Source organism: Primulina huaijiensis, chromosome 5, assembly GCF_012295235.1.
Source record: "Primulina huaijiensis isolate GDHJ02 chromosome 5, ASM1229523v2, whole genome shotgun sequence".
Classification (NCBI taxonomy): domain Eukaryota; kingdom Viridiplantae; phylum Streptophyta; class Magnoliopsida; order Lamiales; family Gesneriaceae; genus Primulina; species Primulina huaijiensis.
The window spans coordinates 20,974,754-20,992,779 of record NC_133310.1 but is presented as its reverse complement, the minus strand read 5'-3'; the positions used below and the strand labels follow the sequence as shown (position 1 = coordinate 20,992,779).

The 18,026-nt window shown below is 35.3% G+C and overlaps 3 protein-coding genes across 4 annotated transcripts; 2 read left to right on the top strand and 1 right to left on the bottom strand.

Annotated features, from left to right (window-relative positions):
• The first annotated feature begins 569 nt into the window (after positions 1-569).
• Positions 570-5,373, top strand: LOC140977031 (probable inactive receptor-like protein kinase At3g56050). Its single transcript, XM_073441555.1, has 9 exons — positions 570-1,092; positions 1,224-1,362; positions 2,394-2,465; positions 2,542-2,685; positions 2,774-2,902; positions 3,349-3,794; positions 4,059-4,249; positions 4,382-4,514; positions 4,643-5,373. Exons 1-9 carry the CDS (start codon positions 951-953, stop codon positions 5,209-5,211), a joined length of 1,965 nt encoding a protein of 654 aa, XP_073297656.1. The 5' UTR covers positions 570-950; the 3' UTR covers positions 5,212-5,373.
• Positions 5,374-5,436: 63 nt separating this feature from the next.
• Positions 5,437-9,187, bottom strand: LOC140977030 (uncharacterized). Of its 2 annotated transcripts, XM_073441554.1 has the most exons (6): positions 9,022-9,187; positions 8,776-8,920; positions 8,065-8,222; positions 7,490-7,574; positions 6,122-7,405; positions 5,437-5,843 (listed from the first exon to the last, which is right to left on the bottom strand). In XM_073441554.1, exons 1-5 carry the CDS (start codon positions 9,105-9,107, stop codon positions 6,128-6,130), a joined length of 1,752 nt encoding a protein of 583 aa, XP_073297655.1. In that variant the 5' UTR covers positions 9,108-9,187; the 3' UTR covers positions 5,437-5,843; positions 6,122-6,127. The 2 variants fall into 2 exon arrangements, with proteins under 2 accessions (XP_073297655.1, XP_073297654.1); XM_073441553.1 differs by having other exon boundaries at positions 5,437-7,405.
• A 2,897-nt stretch (positions 9,188-12,084) lies between these two features.
• LOC140977029 (uncharacterized) lies at positions 12,085-16,200 on the top strand. Its single transcript, XM_073441552.1, has 4 exons — positions 12,085-12,751; positions 13,344-13,829; positions 14,302-14,814; positions 15,273-16,200. The coding sequence occupies exons 1-4, from the start codon at positions 12,236-12,238 to the stop codon at positions 15,354-15,356; spliced, it is 1,599 nt and encodes a 532-aa protein (XP_073297653.1). The 5' UTR covers positions 12,085-12,235; the 3' UTR covers positions 15,357-16,200.
• Positions 16,201-18,026: the final 1,826 nt, after the last annotated feature.

The window sequence follows — 18,026 nt, the reverse complement described above, 5'->3', positions numbered from 1 at the left end:
TTTATTTTTTGTGAGTTTACAAACTAAGAAAATTAGATATTTAAAGATAAAATTTGACTTTTACGTCGTTTTTGTTTTAAAAAATTATATATTTTTACGTTTTTATTCAATTTAATGCAATTACACCTAAAATATAGCATCTACACAAATTTTGCGTAAATAATATATTTATTGTTAGCTATGTTATCAATAAAAATAATAATTTTTATTAGTAATAATAATTTTCGTATAAAAAAATTATTTTTAATTATTACTATAGACAGATCAAATGATACGGTAGCACGTGACACTTTTCCTAAATTTTATATAGATTCAGTCGTATCTAGCGAGACATCCAAGATTAAGGTTAGCTTCTTTTTAATATTAATTAATATAATATCGAGTAGGTTTTTTTTTGTGATACGGTCTCACGAATCTTTATCTGTGAGACGGGTTAATCCTATCGATATTCACAATAAAAAGTAATACACTTAACATAAAAAGTAATATTTTTTTATAAATGACCTAAATAAGATATTTAACCCACAAAATTGATTAGTGAAACTTTTCACAAGAGTTGAGTATAATATTTTGGTCAGCAGTTATCCTCCAACACGGCAACCTGTGAAGAATCCTCGAAATTTCCAGCATATAAATCCACGCACACATGCACTCACCCGGTCGGAATGACATCGAACTTACTTTGTCCTTTCAGCAGATTTTCCAAGTCAAAGAAAGCCATTCTTTGAGGTCGAGGTTTCTATTCTGCTAAAGACAAGTCCCACGCGTTTTTTTTTCAAGTAATAGCCTTTGTATTTACTTGGTTTCTTCAAAATTACGTGAGAGAATCTTTTTATATGATATTTCCTTCTAGTTTTGTTGCTCCAATTTCTGTTCTAGTCGGTGCATTGTCCGAGTCAACTCATTCTGCAACGACGATTTTCTCAAGAAACTTGTAGTTATTAAATTTGATGAAAAATAATCCTGGGTTTGTTTTAGTTTTTGTTGAAATGAAAGAGTTTTGGAGATCTAGAAATAGTCTCCTGGCGACAATTGCGATATACTGTCTATGTCTGCAGAACTTGGCCATTTGCTTGTCCCTCAATGATGAAGGTGTGAGCTTTATTTGACCTATCTTTGTTATGTTTTTTTTTTCTTCTTCAAGTTTTTAGTTGTTAAAGAAGTTGAGAAATTGAAGTTGAAGCTTTATTATTTATTTTTAATTATTTGTATGTGTATTTTAGGTGTGGCTTTGCTGAAATTTAAAGAGAATGTGATGAGTGATCCTTTTGGGGCTTTATCAAATTGGATTGATGAAGTAGGAACAGAAAGTCCATGTTCTTGGTTTGGAGTTGGGTGCTCACAAGGATACGTTGTAGCTTTGTAAGTAAATTACTGCTTCAATGATTATCATTTTCTGATTTTGACTTGATACGAATAAAACTTTTCTAATGTTGAAGAAAAAAAGTTCTTTTTACCGTTTCTTGATGTTGTTTTATCTGCAATTTCATGTGCATCTTGTCTTATAATTGGGTTTCTGGTACGAAACTTCATCGAACAAAAGATGATTTGATTATTGAAAATGAATGTTGGTATGTTGATTTGTTTTTATCAATAAACTCTATTTGTAGGGTTGATATTGGTATTGCCAGCCATGCAAAAAATATTTTTAAGGAAAAAATAGAGGTTTTTTTAGGGGTTAACATATACAATAACTGATCTGATCAAGAATATGTTTGTGCTTTCGAATTTTGGATTATAGGCCATAGCTGGACATATAACGAACATAACTTTGATTATATTACTACTTAATGGTTTGCCGAGATTTTTTTGTACGTGGAACTTATATATATATATGAATTGTTGCCTGACTTTAGTGGATTAGTAGTTTACCGCAAGACTCCAATCTACTTGACCCCTCTGGCTCTCGTTCGATATTGCAGAAGCAGCGTGTAATCCTATTGAAGAATCTATTATAGGAGTGAAAGCTATACTAAAGCTCTATCACTTTACCATTTGTGCTACAGAACCAATGACATGCACAAAGATTTACACACGTCCTTGGAGATATGACACCATCAAGCACTATGAACCACTTGAAGCGAAATGAAAAGTTAATTTGTTGTTGAAATATTTCGATTTCAAATTTTATGTTCCATCTAAATTGGTTGATGCATGTAGGGGTGCTATGCATTGTTTTTCGTGCTATTAGCATGACTCAGGTTCAATGTTGTTAATTGAATTCTGTTCTCCTATCTAGTCGAGTAGAAAAGTAAACTGCAAAAACGTCCTTCATCGATCAAATCAATGAAAATCGTGAATTATTGTCATAGTCCACATCTTTCCCCTTAAAAACAATTGTTAGTATTTACTTATATCAGGTATATCACGGTTTTTTGAACCTTTATCTTTAGGAACCTGGAAGATCTCTGTCTGAGCGGTACCTTGGCTCCTGATTTGGGGAACTTGGTTCACATGAAATCCATGTAAGATGCAACTCACTGATTTCTTATTGAAAAAATTTGTTTTCTTGCATTTTTGTTTACTTCAATTTCTTTGTAGAAACTTGCGCAAAAATTCTTTTTCTGGCGTAATCCCCCAAAAGTTAGCAAAATTAAAGGACTTAGAGGTATTAGACCTTGGATACAATAACTTCAGTGGAGAGGTTGCATGTCAGCTTGGCAATAATTTCTCATTGGCAATCCTGTAAGTTTTTACAATAAAACTAGATATATTCTTGTTGAAATTATCTTTTTCCTTGATCTTCTTAATGTTTACTTTCTGTTTGATGCAGTTTGCTAGACAATAATGAGCTTCTTAGCAGCAGATGTGATGAAATTTATGAACTCCAAAAGCTATCTGAAGTTCAAGTGGAGGAAGAGTTGCTATCGGGCCCCATAAGGAACAGCAATTCAGTCTTGTGGTAAATCTTCAGCACATGCGAACTTCCATACTCATGATAATCCAGTATAAGAAATTTGAATTGAAGTTCATTAATTCATGTAGTTCTTTAATGATTTAGTGAGAAAAATTAGTAATGCCAAGCACACTTGAATTTCAGTCCAATAATTGATGGTTGGGGAGATATAAGAACCAATCCTTTTGCTACTTCAACAATGCAATCGCCTTCATGTTGTAACTATGCAATAATTTTAGCCTCCCACAATTCTTGTAGTCTTATTAGATCTCATTCTGGCCTGACACAGAATAAATTGCATGTTTTATAAAAGCAGAAAAATGTTTTTAACAATGCAAACAACGCGAGGCTTGTTTTCTCCTTTGTTTTTTGTGTATGATGACAGTGTCCCTCCCGATTAAGATTCTAAGGTTTTTTCACTTTTCAAGTTGACATTTTCCTTGCCTTCTCAGGGATTCACTGGAAAAAGGAGAAGCGCCACAAAGAAAATTGTTACAAGAAACTCCTAGAGCACGGAGGCGAGGTTGGAGATTTCTACCCCCACCAATACCCACAATAAGAAATTCATCTTCCCCATCTCCTTCTCCATCTCCTTCTCCTTCTCCGTCTCCGTCTCCGTCTCCATCTCCATCTCCTGTTGCATTAGCACCATCCTTTTATCCTTCCCTCTCTCCCATTACACGTGTTTTTCCTCCTTCGCTTCCTGCCCCAACAGAAAGTCCTGGCACATCTACTAAAAATTCAAAGAAGAGTCGTCAACTTCTTATACTGTCTCCCGCCATTGGATTTGTCCTACTTTTAGTTGTTTGCTTCTTCTATTGGAAGAGTGGTAAGGTCGCTGCCGTAAATCCCTGGGCTACTGGACTAAGTGGACCATTGAGGAGAGCATTTGTAACTGGTATTTTACTGTTTCTTTTCATTTCACCTTTTTATATTTTTACCCTTTACGTGGTTCATTTCACCATGTAATGTTACTTTGAATATTTTCCCAATTCCAAGTAAAATGTATTGATGTTTTGCTAGTCTTCTTTAAACATGTGTGAGGCCCTTGAATGACAATTTCTATGCCTGAGAGTTTATTCAACTTCTTAAAAAAATTTTCAGAACTATTTGTTGATCATAATGTTCTCGATTGATAGATTTTATATATTTGGTATTTCAGGGGTCCCGAAACTTCAAAAATCTGAACTCGAGGTTGCTTGTGAAGATTTTAGCAATGTGATTGGCTCTTCTTCAGTTTGCACACTGTATAAAGGTACCTTGTCTAGCGGAGTTGAGATAGCTGTAGCATCTATTGCAACAGGATCTGCGAAAGAGTGGACGAATAGTGTGGAAGCTCAGTTCAGAAAGAAGGTACCTTTTATATAATGTTGATTCTTGATTTGAGATTCCATATTTTGATCGTTGCTACGCACTTATTTTTCATGCAACTCATGGTAATATTTCTTTTTCTTGAAACTCAATTTGGCGTGATATTTGTCTCAGATTGACACATTATCAAAAGTAAATCACAAGAATTTTGTTAGCCTACTTGGATATTGTGAGGAAGAGGAGCCTTTCACTAGGATGATGATTTTCGAGTACGCTCCCAATGGGACCCTCTTTGAGCACATACACGGTGAGTTTATAAATCTCTTGATTTTTCCAATTATATCAATTTAAATTTGATCTATTCGTTGTTGATATGGTAATTCTATTCTTATCAATACATTTCATAATTTGGTCCAACTCTGGTGAATTCTACAGTAAGAGAAGCTGAACACTTGGACTGGGAAGCACGACTGAGAGTAGCAATGGGTGTTGCGTACTGTCTCGAACACATGCACTCATTGAGACCATCACTAGCCCACAACAACTTAACTTCCTCATCCATATATCTCACTGAAGATTATGCAGCAAAATTAGCAGATTTTGTTTTGTTGGACAAAAAGGCTGCAGCTGAAACTGAACCAAATATTTCAAGTAATGTTTATAGTTTTGGAGTCTTGCTATTTGAGATGGTTACTGGTAAACTACCGTACGCTGTAGGTAGTAGTGACTCACTCCAAGACTGGGCATCGGATTATCTAAGAGGATTACAGTCTTTGAGGGAGACAATTGATCCTACTCTGAAAACATATCGGGAAGATCAACTTCAACTTATTGATGGTTTGATAAGATCGTGTGTTGATCCTGATTTGAAACAGAGACCAGTTATGAATGAAGTTTGTGTGAGACTGAGAGAAATAACGGGGATTGAACCCGAAGGGGCAATCCCGAAATCGTCTCCTCTTTGGTGGGCAGAACTCGAGATTTTGTCAACTCGGGCTAACTAGATAGATATGTGAAGTTGAAATAGTAAGTTATTGCCCTCATTTTATTTGTGTTTCTTGAAATGGAGAAGAGATGTCTTGATTGTACATAACAGATGTCAGGAGAAATTATAATCATTCTTTTATTTTTTTTACCGTTAAAATATGAAATCGAACCTTGGTCTTTTAGCAATCTCATAGTCAAAAATTTAAGGTATTCCTTGATACAATCAATCATAACTCGTAAAAAGTTTTTTTCACTCTAAATAAGAAATAAGAGGGTAAAATAATTGGTCAAAGTATCGTTAGAAAGGCCTCAACAATTGCCATCGTTTAGGCAATTGGATTAAACAATAAACGGAAACCAAGTTCTCCAGCTTAGCACACACGAAACACCAAATTACACCATGCCACAAACTAAATGCCTTGCAGCATTGGTAAAAAGTAGCACGAGTTATTTAAACCTTGAAACACACGATCATTTAAGTTCGTTCGTTCACAGCTTTTCAAGAAAACATCGAGCTGCTTGTCGCTACTCCACCTTCCCTCTTCCTCTTGCTGCCGGGCAGTCAATAAACACTCGCAATCCGATCCCACAGTGATCATAACCAAAAGAGAAGCTATGCTGTCAACATGATCACGGGAAGCATTGCCTACTGTCAGAGAAGGGAATGACAATGTTGTCATGCGCCGATTCAACAAGATTAGAGATCGTGTGGACATAATTACAAGGCTATACTAATATGCTGGTTGTCCTTTTAGCTCTTCCACCTATAGCTGATTCATGTCAGTGTCGTCATGCCGAGTGCTTTTGTGGTACATCGGAATAGCAATAACGCAGAACACTCCAATCACAAGATCACGTACTACATGGGCCAAAAAATGAAACAAGTGAAAAAATCCACAAGCAAACCATGACATATAGATCACTTACAAGATTTTAGAAATCCATTGGCATAGCGAACAATTTATTGATTTCTGTCACTGCCTCTTTTGTGCACAGAGTCTGTTCAAACAAATCACTTCTATTTTCACCCGATAAGCATGGCAAGGAGTTGTATTGCATATTAACTAATTCATCATCGGGTAGAATCAAAAATTGTGCTTGATGATTAGGCGCTTCATTTTGGTTCCTTGTTTCCTGGAACGTGCAGTTGACATCATCTACAGCTTTATGATTATCTAGTTCATCATCAGGTAGTATCAGAAACTGTCCACACTTGACCTCATCAGGAATTTCAGTTTGCTTCTTTGGCCTGCTTTTCCTCCTAAATTCTATTGACTTTCCAAACATGCTGTTAATATCACTCATTGCCTCCTTCAAATTAATAGTGGGTTCTACAAGACCGTGGTGCCAAACATTTTCTACCTCCGGTTCATCAGAGATGGTGGATCCTACAAACTTATAAACAACTGTATCCTCTCTGGGTCCAGCTTCAGTTGCTCTTCTAGAACTTGCCTCTTTAAAACACTCTCGAGGAATATCAATTGGATATGCACACGAATAATCATTCCCATGACAGCTGGATAAGCAAACACTTCCCAATTTTTTATTATGAATACCTTTCTCAATGACTTTCTCTTCAGCATCATGAGTTTTCTCGCTGTCAACATATATCTCAAATGGTTTCTTTAGGGGATCAATAATATCAGATCTTTGGGTTCGTGGAACCATTGAATCCTTTGACAAGTTCTGCTGAGACGATCCAACCTCAGCATGTATGCTCTCATCCGTGAAAACCTCAAGTCCTTTATTCAAGAAGTTACCAGTTTTGGACTTGTTTCTGTCTCCCCTCCTGTCACTGATTGATGGTTTTAATGGATTTCGAAACATACTATTGATGTCATTCATGGCATCTTTTGTGTTAATTGTGGGCTCCACAAGACCGTGATGCCGTGAATCTTCTGCATTAGATTTCCCAACTATGGCAGTATCTACAAACTTACTCAGAACCATATCCGCACTATAAAATTGTTTGCTTCCACCTTGTCTTACTTCTTTCATGGGAATTTCATCTATAGATCTTTGTGGTATGTCCATCTTGCTCCCAATATTTACTAACTTAGATTGCAACTCAGGCAAATGATCTTCAGGCCATGCTTGTTCAGGCTTGCAATCAGTTTTTAGCAAATTCTCATGGCAAGGTCTAACCTCATCGTGAGTCGAAAAAACTCTACCAGCACATAGTGATTTGCCATTAACTTTTCGTCCCTGGTGCTGCAGTGTGTCTGCCAATTGTTAAATAGTGAAGAAATCTTATCAACAATGAAGACTTACAAACAGATAACGATCAACAAAAACCTGAATTCTCTTATTTTTGTGTTTCTCCATGCGATGAAGAAAGAGCTCGTATGACTTTAGCAACTCGTCAACAGGCTCCGCAACACTGTATAGATTAGCATAAGTCAAATTACTGAAACTTTAATTACCTATGCCCATGACTCGTAATTCTCTTATATTCATGAAATTTGACAAATAAATACAAATAAAGGAAAAAGCACTCCTTTGAAATTAGAAGTGGGGTGTCCCTAAAGAGGATAGTAGATTAACCCCACTCTGAGCAAGTAATTGTAAATCAATTTATCATATTGATCAATTAGGTAAACTATTCTAAAATTCTTCATAATAGAATAAGATCTATTTAGGTAAAAGACGAGACTCAAATAACATACTTTGACAGCTCTGAGAAATTATTACCACAAAATATACCGAAGATAAACCTTCGAGTAGCTTCGGACAATGGACTTCTAAAAAAATCCAGTGGATATGGAGCTGAAAGGATGAAAAACATGACGTATTGTCATGTGTGGGCATGTAAATACCATCAATTATGCCCCACATAACAAATAGCACAAAAAATGGATGTAGCTTCTTACTTCTGCACTCCGAGATGATAAATTTTCTCAGCTGCTTCAAATTTTTTCATCTTCTCATAATAGAGGGCGTATGCAAGGTAAAACAAAGACTTTTTCATCCCGATATGGTTCATCTCCATGGTTCTCAAAACTCCCTTTGGATCATCCACAAAATCCATCTACAGGCAATTGAATAAAAGTTTTACGTATACCGCTTGCATAAGATAAAAATATGCAACATCATGTATCTGGTAAATACAGCCAAGCGAGTCGAAATGTAAAACATGGAACATCACTAATTCTAAGTAAAACATGACCTTGTGTTTCAATGTAAAAAATCGAGAATGAAAATGAAGGCAGTGATGTTTTGAGTTCTTATTCACTCATCCAAAGGAGCGACCGAGCAGGAATACGAGAGAAATCGACTCCTACAAAAAATCTGTTAAATCTGAATAATTTTCGAAAAATGTAAATTTTTTAAAGCAAAAAACAGAAGTACACTCATCAAAATGGCTCTCGCTAAATGCTGGTTATGCTCACACAATTAAGAAAGAAAGAAGAGGTAAAACTGTGGCTCACGATACGCTTTTCTCGATTTCTAAGCTAACAAAAAACGTAGTAGCATCAATCCACATATAACAAATAATAAATCTATGAAAAACAAAAAGACCCGGAAATGAGAATCACAAATAAACATACCAACAGAAGAATCGGTATCAAATAAGGATTTACCAGTTGCAACCACACGCGAATGTAACGCAAATCATTGGAATAACGGCTATCAGCTAGGAAAGTCTCGGAACATTTCTGAAGAAAGCGGGGCAGTTTCTCTTTCAGAAACTGAGGCTGCAACGAATCTTTCATTTTTCTTATCCCACTGTCAATTGAAAATGGAAGAACAGAGCATTAGAGTATCTATTATGCTGAAAACTGCTTAAAAACATAATAAAACAGAAAATAGGTGTGAAAAATGAATACCGAAGCCATGGGAGCAGAGGGTCATCGCCACTGTAGGATTTGATGTCCGAAATTATAGAAGAAAATATGTCTTCGTTGTTTGCCATTGATTTGAGGCTTTGAAGACTGGTTTTGCAATTAGGGGGAGGGTTTTGTTCTGGATTGGAGCCTATAGCCTAATTTTGAATTTCTAAAGGGGCTGTTTGCATGTGTACCGTTGTAAGGGTTTTTTGAAAGGAAAATTGGACTTCACTCATCGGCCGTCGATTTTTTTTGTGTTCAGTTTCTGTGTACTTTTTTAGTATCACATTTCCACATGAAGTGTACCACATTTTGTATGACATAGTACCACAATTTTGTGGGTAAGGAGTAAACCCAAAGAAATATTTTGATTGTGGATTTTTTACCAACTTCTTTTTTTTTTTTTTTAGAAATTCATATTTATTGTATTAATTAACAAACTATTGCAAGTAGTTGAGGTTTGACTCATTTGAGAATAATTGGCCTATTTCAAATCTTCAAATGGCGGGTTCAAATTAATTTTTTGTTTTAATTAAACTTATATGTTGCAAAAGCGATGAATTCAAGCTATACTATGAGAGAAAAGCATCGGGCCTCTTAATTTTGGGGCACAAAATACCATTACATTATAATATAATTAGGCTATGTTTTGTGTGTATGATAGGATAACTAACTGGATTGATGACAAAATTCAAAGTTATGATATATAATGTATTATGATAAAGTATGTCTTGTTTGGTAAGATTATAATGAATATGATAAATTTTACAATTTTTGTTATTGAGACAAAAATATCATAAACTAGCATGAATGATCATTTGGTATATAAAATGATATTTGTAACCGTGTTTTCAAAATCATGTGTGAAGCTGTTAATAAATAAATATTTTATAAAATTTTAAATTATAGATTATGTATTTATCTGATAATTTATTTTTTAATAAAAATTAATATGATTTTGCATTTTATCTCATTTTTAATATTGATTTCTAATTATTTTTTTCTCTATTTTTTTAGTTTCATCATGAAATTATTTATGTGATGTGTGTACAAATAAAAAGAATTATAATTAGAAGGTAGATTGCCAATCCGTCCAAAACAAAAGGATGTCTTTTCAACCAATTAGGGTTTTTTTACACGGACTTCTTGATTAATTGGGCCCATAAAAAATGAGACAAACATGGGTTTAACAATCTATCATTTACTTATCACTCACTCCAAACATACCCTTAACGCATGAGCTCGTCCCATAAATAATTATTAGTGGACAGTGATCCATGATGAAAACTTAAAGTCTCACCGTCCATTTATCTTTTTTAACCTCCCTTATAAACATTCAGCAATAATAATAATCAATCTGAAATACGTCTATTGTGAGTTTCAGCCAAAAAAACAAATAATTCACTATATATTATATGACAATCAAACCCATTATTGTTCGAATTCTTTGTCTATCGATCTGTTGACAAAAACTTACGTGAGACGGTCTCACGGGTCGTATTTTGTGATACAGATATCTTATTTGGGTTATCCATGAAAAAGTATTACTTTTTATGCTAAGAATATTACTTTTTATTTTGAATATCGATAGGGTTGACCCGTATCATAGATAAAGATTCGTAAGACCGTCTCACAAGAGACCTGCTTTGATATGTTTTAAGCGCTTTTCCGACACTTGGATTCATAATTTTTGTGATCTACGAAAAGTTGCATCTGCGAAAAGGAATTTTTTTTTTTCAAATTGAAGTTGCTCGAAACTTATCTCCGATCATCTATGTTACAATAATTACTAAATGACTTGGTTATGTTATTGATAAAGAAAAAATAGTCGCGAAAAATGATTATGAAAACTTAATCAATATTTCGCTTCCAAAACTACGAGACAAGCAATATTCAACTAGCTATGTATTGGTTCAAGACATGAATTTCATATTTTTTTTTATATGTCTTAGCTGTGTTAATTTTTTATTATTACGTATGTTTTCTATTATATTTATCAATGAAAGATATACATCAATAATAACTTTTAAGTGCACCATTTTTTGTGCTCGTCTCAGACTATATTTTAGAAACATAATAATAAATTCAACTCACTTGTTCGAGTACTTTTAAAAATTATGGATTTAAAATTAATCTTTTTACAATAATTCGAATTCCAGCTAAATGAAGTCATTTAAGATATTTCTCTCAAATATTTTTTTCCAATTCAAATCCTTCAACTCGGTGCAACCTTAATGTAAAATTAATAGTCAAATACTAAGTTATCAAATTTTAAATCTATTATCATTTAGTTCAAAAAAATTATTGAATTATGCTACCACAAATTATGCATCTACTAGTTACTATACACACGCGGTGCGTGTGTACAATATTTTTTATTATTATCGAGAGACTAAAGTAAAATTTGATAAATTATCGAGGGGTTAAAGTGCTATTTGAATTGTTGAAATTAAAAAAAAGTGTTTGTTAAATTAAAAAAACAAAAACAAAATTCTGATATTGGTATTATATAAGGACTAAAGTGAAATTTGACAAATTATCGAGAGATTAAAGTGCTGTTTGAATTGTTGAAATAAAAACAAAAACAAAAGTAAAAAAAAATGTTTGTTAATTTTTTTTTAAAAAAAAAACAAAAATATAATATTGTTATTATATAAGGTTAAAATTTGGAAACAANCCATAATCCCAAATTAACTTTAATAATTACACTTCGTATTTTATATTTATTTTTACATTTTATCTTCTCTTGCACCATCTCAATTTAAAATAGAGAACTTTCATTTTGATTTTCTAAAAAGCAGATTATCTATGTGTTTTTTTTTTCGGATCACAAATATTATATGTGTCACTATAACTATTTTTTCGTTATATCTATTATTCGATCATTCGTTATAAAACTAGTCGGAATCGAAAATTCATCTTAAATTTTTTAGATACTAAAATATATTAGAACTCATCATAAACCAAAACAACACAATTTAAAGTCTAAACTTTTTTATTGAAATCAAAATAATCAATTTTAAGTTGAAACAAAAAATGATGAATTTTAGAATCATGGCTTAAGGAATAGGAAACCCCTAAACCAATACGATGTCGTTTCAACGGATTGTTGCTTCATTTACCGTCACTTCACCATTTATCACGATCTCCTTACCGTCGCGGATCGCCGATCGCCGCTGCTCATCACCGTCTCTTGAAATCAAGCATTATATCCATGGAAACGCAGCCAGAATCGGACCCTCAGCCCAAACAGCCAGAAAATTCGAAGCCCAATCAGGAAGCATTTGAAGGAATCGAAGAAGAAGATGAAGAAGGTTTGGAACAGGATGAAGAAGATGAAGAAGGTGAAGAAGAACCCGAGTCCATTTCTACTGAGGATAGAATTCGAAGGGACCAGGTCAAAATGGAGTCCCTCTTCAGACGCATCTCTACTGAGCGAGTCCCAGTTCGGGTCCATGACGTCATCATCAAGGGGAACAACAGGACGAAGGATTCTTTGATTGAGTCCGAGGTTGAGGAACTTTTCAGGAAAGCTAATACAGTTCAGCAGCTGTTACGTGCCGCCGGTGTTGCCAATGTTCGGCTCCAGCGCCTTGATATTTTCGAGTCCGTTAATATTACTCTCGACGCAGGACCTCCAGAACTCCCCGGAACTGCGAATGTGATTGTTGAAGTTGCCGAGTCTAAGAACCCACTCACAGGAGATTTAGGAATTTTTACTAAACCAGAGGTAGCGTTCTTGGAGCAGTGTTTATTCTGAGGTCCTTTCATTTTTGGGTTTAATTTTTTGAATTCAATTGCATCTTGGGACACTGAAACTTGGATTGAGGCTGATAAATTTTAGGTTATTGGTTTCTAGATTTGTGTTTCTCTGTAACTTGACTTGATAGAATTGTCACATGGAATTTTGTAGCGGAAATGAGGTCGAATTGTTTGTAACGTGCTAATTATATATAAGTTGTTGAGTTGTTGGACAAAATACACCGTGTGATCGAAATGTACATTCTAGCGAGACCATTTCTCTGTAGATACAACCCTTGTGCTTAGTACTGTTGAATGTGGAATTATTTGGACTGTTTGATGGGATACAGAACTTTTTTTATCGTATGAAAGATGATGATGCTCAATGGAATCTCTTTAATGAAAACCTTTAATTTTTTTTAATCAACAAAAACCTTTAATTTGATACTGTGAACACCTGTTTTTTTTTTCCGGGGAGAATTTGACTCAATGCTTGTTCACGTGTGGATGATTTTGAGGGTTTACTTATCATTTTCCGATGTTGCTGTTCTTTTTTCTAATTTTTTGCAGTGCTTTTGCAGGCTAGATCTTGGTCTCTAGAAGGATCACTTAAACTAAAAAATTTATTTGGTTATGGAGATATTTGGGATGGTTCAGTGGCTTATGGCTGGGGTCAAGCATCAGAGATAAGTACCGGTGTATCCCTACCTAAATTCAAAGCGTGGTCTATGCCCTTGACAGCAAGAATATCTCTGCTTTCTCAAGATTGGTTGAAGTTTTCCTCTTATAAAGAGCAAGCTCTTGGGATCTCACTTGGGTTACTATCAACCGGGAACCATGATGTATCATACAATCTCTCTTGGCGTACTTTAACTGATCCGTCCCAAATGTCTTCACACACGGTGAGGAGGCAGCTTGGACATAGTTTGTTCTCCGCTTTAAAATATACATTTAAATATGATAAGAGAGATTCTCCGATGAGGCCAACTCAAGGACATGCTATTATTTCTACTACTCAAATTGGTGGTCTTTTTCCAGATACTCGGAGCTTACGCTTTGTTCGGCAGGTTTTGTACACCTTGCAGTTTTCTTTCTTTTACCTGCATTTTCTTTTCTTCTCTATTCGTTCACTTATTCAACTCGCAAAGTTGTTTATGTTTATTGAACTATAATAGCATCACTCAATCTTTTGAAACATCACTCTTCCGTCTTTTCTAGAAAATGTGTTTTATTTGATGTATTACAAAAACAAGTGCAGTATGTAATTTTCAATAAGATGTTTCAAACTGCTGCATGCTTCTTTTTTCCCTTGTGTGTGTATTTATTTATTTATTTATTTTATGATTCATATCTCTATGAATGTATCCAAATGTTATGCATACCTTTAAAGCACTCGGTTTGAAATTCCATGCAAGAGTGTTTTTTTTCCCAGATATGGAATTGTCTCGTCATTTTAACAACCTGTGGTTGCCTTATACTATTCACCTGACAAGTTGTTTTGACATTGTTGTGCTATAAAGATTTTTTATTTGTGGATAGGAGTTTGATCTTCGTTATGCTGTCCCCCTTGGATTCTATCGAGCTGCACTGAACTTCGGACTTTCGGGTGGTGTTGTATTTCCATGGGGAACAGGATTCTTGAACTCTCCTTCATGTTTGCCTGATAGGTTCTTTATGGGAGGTAATACATCTCCAGTCTGTTCCTTGAGTGGCCCAATATCTGTGTTGGGTTTCAAAGCAAGGGGATTGGGTCCGGCTGAACGTAGAAGAGTTGTTAGAGAAAATTCCAATTATCAAACTTCCGATGATTGTGGGATGGATTATATTGGCGGAGATCTTGCTCTCACAGCTTTTGCAGACTTCTCTTTTGATCTACCCTTGAGGGTTCTTAGGGATGCTGGTATCCACGGGCATGTTTTCGCTTGCACTGGTAGCCTAAGCAAATTAACTGAGAATGCATATCGGCAATTATCTTTCCCAAAACTTAGAGATTCTTTCCGAAGCTCAGCTGGATTTGGAATCATTGTACCCACCAAGCTATTTCGCATGGAGGTGAGTTAAATCTTTTTGAATGATCTATATAAATCCTACCCTCAACTCTCAAAGTTATTTTACCCTTTCAAGGACTTTTTGATACATTTAAATCATTAGTTCTCATTTCATATTTATGACCTATACAAATGTTCTAACAAAACAAAAACAATGATATTAAAATTCTATTTCTTTTGTAAATATATTTATATTATTCTTACTGGTCTAATAGAAGTTGAGCACTCCAGATTAACAAAGGTGTTTGGTTGGTCTGTTGAGTGGAGAAAATATATTATTTGCTTTACAAAATTTGAAAGTTTGTTTTTCATTTTTCTTTTTTTTGGCCAAAAATCCTTCAAATCAAATACAATGCAATTAAAAGGGGGAAAAGTTTATGCAGATGGATACTTCTCTCTCTATTCCATTTGAATATTTTGTTCCGAGCCAAAGATATGCTCATGATGTGGCATGATTATCAGGTTAACTACTGCTACATATTGAAACAACACCAGCATGACCGCGGGAAGACTGGCATACAATTTAGCTTCTCATCTTCACTATAACCTGACAGTAGCATCTGCTCTATTCTTGTTTTGGCGGCGTCGAATTTGACATTGCTATATTTTTCATGAGACGGATTTTGTGAAAATGATCTTTTTTATATAGCTTCTATCCAATATGGATTCGCAGATCCACATTTGCAATTTTAGGGTTCTGAACAGTTTTTAGATGAGAATTACACAAAAATAAGGTTCAATTCACGATATAAGCACATTCCTGGTTTGCTGTTAGTTTGGTTATGTTGCTTGACTCGTAAAATTCCACATCTTTCTGCAAGATACAATGTGTCTTTATTTTCTGATAAGTGGCCAACTGTTACCTCAGAACCGAAGCGAGATCCCAGATGCTATTCATCCTCTTTTCTTCTTAAAATGAGGTTTTTGTCTCTTCACTGGTTTTTATAGAGATCTTGTGTGATGGCTAATGAGTTGATGACTCTTAACGAACTGTTCTTTTGCATTCATACGGGGTGATATTCAATTGGTCTTTTACCATTCACAAGTTTTTATAAAGCTTTCATTGAGTGACTACTCAGGCGGCGAGCACGGCTTGGTGTAGGTAGCGTGGAGAGAAGCCTGCTGTGGTTGGCTTAAAATCATGATTATCAATTGCTAGTTTTGTTGTTTATTCAACCTTGGAATGTGATTTGGGGTATTATACTTCAGCTGAAAGTCTGACTTCCTTCTTTCATCAGTCAACTTCCCAGTTTCAGAATACTAATTACATAGAGGTAATATTCAAAATAATTGGTGTCATGTTCTGTTATGTTGAAATACAGTCCACGTCGCATGTTCTCAGGCACATGCACATTTTAATAAGATGTGTAATCATAAACTAGTGACGAAATCGAGTCAAGAAAGTTTTTTAAAAATGTAAATGCTATGTAAATATGTTTGGGATTTGTTCTGGAATTTCCAACTCTTACACGACAATGGTTATTGAGTATCAGCAATCATATTTATGCGCCAAGATTCTAAAATGCCCCACGTATTGGCCCATCACCTGATTCAGGAAATCGCGAGAGTGCAGGTGAAGCCAATAGAAGCTGGCGATTTGAGTTGAGTGCAGGTGAAGCGAATAGAAGTTGGCGATTCATTATGTTTGTGTGGAGTCCTTAGCTCCTAATCGTTATTACAATGCAATTTGATTAGGGTTAATTAATTACAGCGGAAAACGAGTTTAAAATTTTTTTACAATGAGCCCAAAATATGCTATTTGAATATTAAAAATAGTATTTCATCTCACATCATAAAATATGTCCACACATAATCAAAACAACTCATACAACGACAAATCATATCCTCGGGACATGTCCCGGTATATAGATACATAAACATATATACTGGGAAAGACCACTAAACCTCAACTCAAACTGTGACTCCCTCCAGAAGTACCCTCTCCGGTCTCCTGATATCCTCGAGTACCTGTCATTGTCCACACACAAAGACAACAACAGCCCCCCTTGGGGGTGAGCAAAGCTCCGTATGGAACAACCAATCATATATACCCCAGATATCTAAACAATGATATATGGGATGCAATGCATGTATGTCGTGGAGGTATCGGGTCAAATGCTCATCCACTGAGCACATGTCAGAATCAAACGAATCGCTATCAAATCAATGCTCGAGCTGGCACACCGGCCTCAATAAGGGATACTCGTATGATAGCGTCGACGAAGCGCCATCAAATCCCAAATCTCATATCCAATCATCGGGGCCACAAATGTCTATGCTTTAAGGGTCATGTAATACCAAACATAGCATTGTGTTCACAAACCCCATAATCAAATCAAATCATATCAGGGTATCCAAGGATCATAGCTCAACGTGCATGTCATGTATGCCACATAAACTTCAACAAATAAGGCATATAGACATGTATTTTCAATCCAATCAATCAAATCAATCAAACATATATCATATGATACATATACCTGTCGTATGTTACCCGGTCGCAACATACCTCAATTCTTCGTTCCAGTTGATGTAGCCTGAAGATATCGGTATAATACTTTATCTACATCAATAACATACTCATTCCAATCAATACCATAATCCAAAATCATTAATATGAGTTTCAAATCTCATTTGAAACTTCAAAAATGCATATCAATTCAAAATCATATCCTAATTCAATTCCGACTTCGAATATGAGTTTCTTGTCGGTTATTCTACTACATATAAGAAATTCAACTTCAAATACATGCTATTCCAGCACTTTGATATTTAGAACTGCTGGAACTCGAAGAAAATTACCTCAGTCGGAAGCCCTCGACGCGACGATCACAAATATATAATTTGTTTCGCGTTTAGACAGCGTTTCGAAGTCGATTCGGACGAAAGAAAATCGAAATCTCTCGTTTATTCTCGAATTGTAGCGAAGAAAATAAAGAAAATGAGAAAGAAGCCTCGTTCTTATCACTCCACCGCTTCGGCGCTCGGGCGGTAGAATTCTCGCGCCCGAGCGCGAGAGGTTCTGCCCCCGAGTGTCACTTGCTCCACGCTCGGGCGGTCAAAAACTACCGCTCGGGCGCGGCATGTTCTGTCCGAGAACACCCCTTATTCCACACTGGCGCTCGGGCGGTCATTTTCTACCGCTCGGGCGCCACATGTTCTGTCCAAATATTGATTTTGGTATTATATTGGCGTCCGGCTTTTCCACTCGATCTC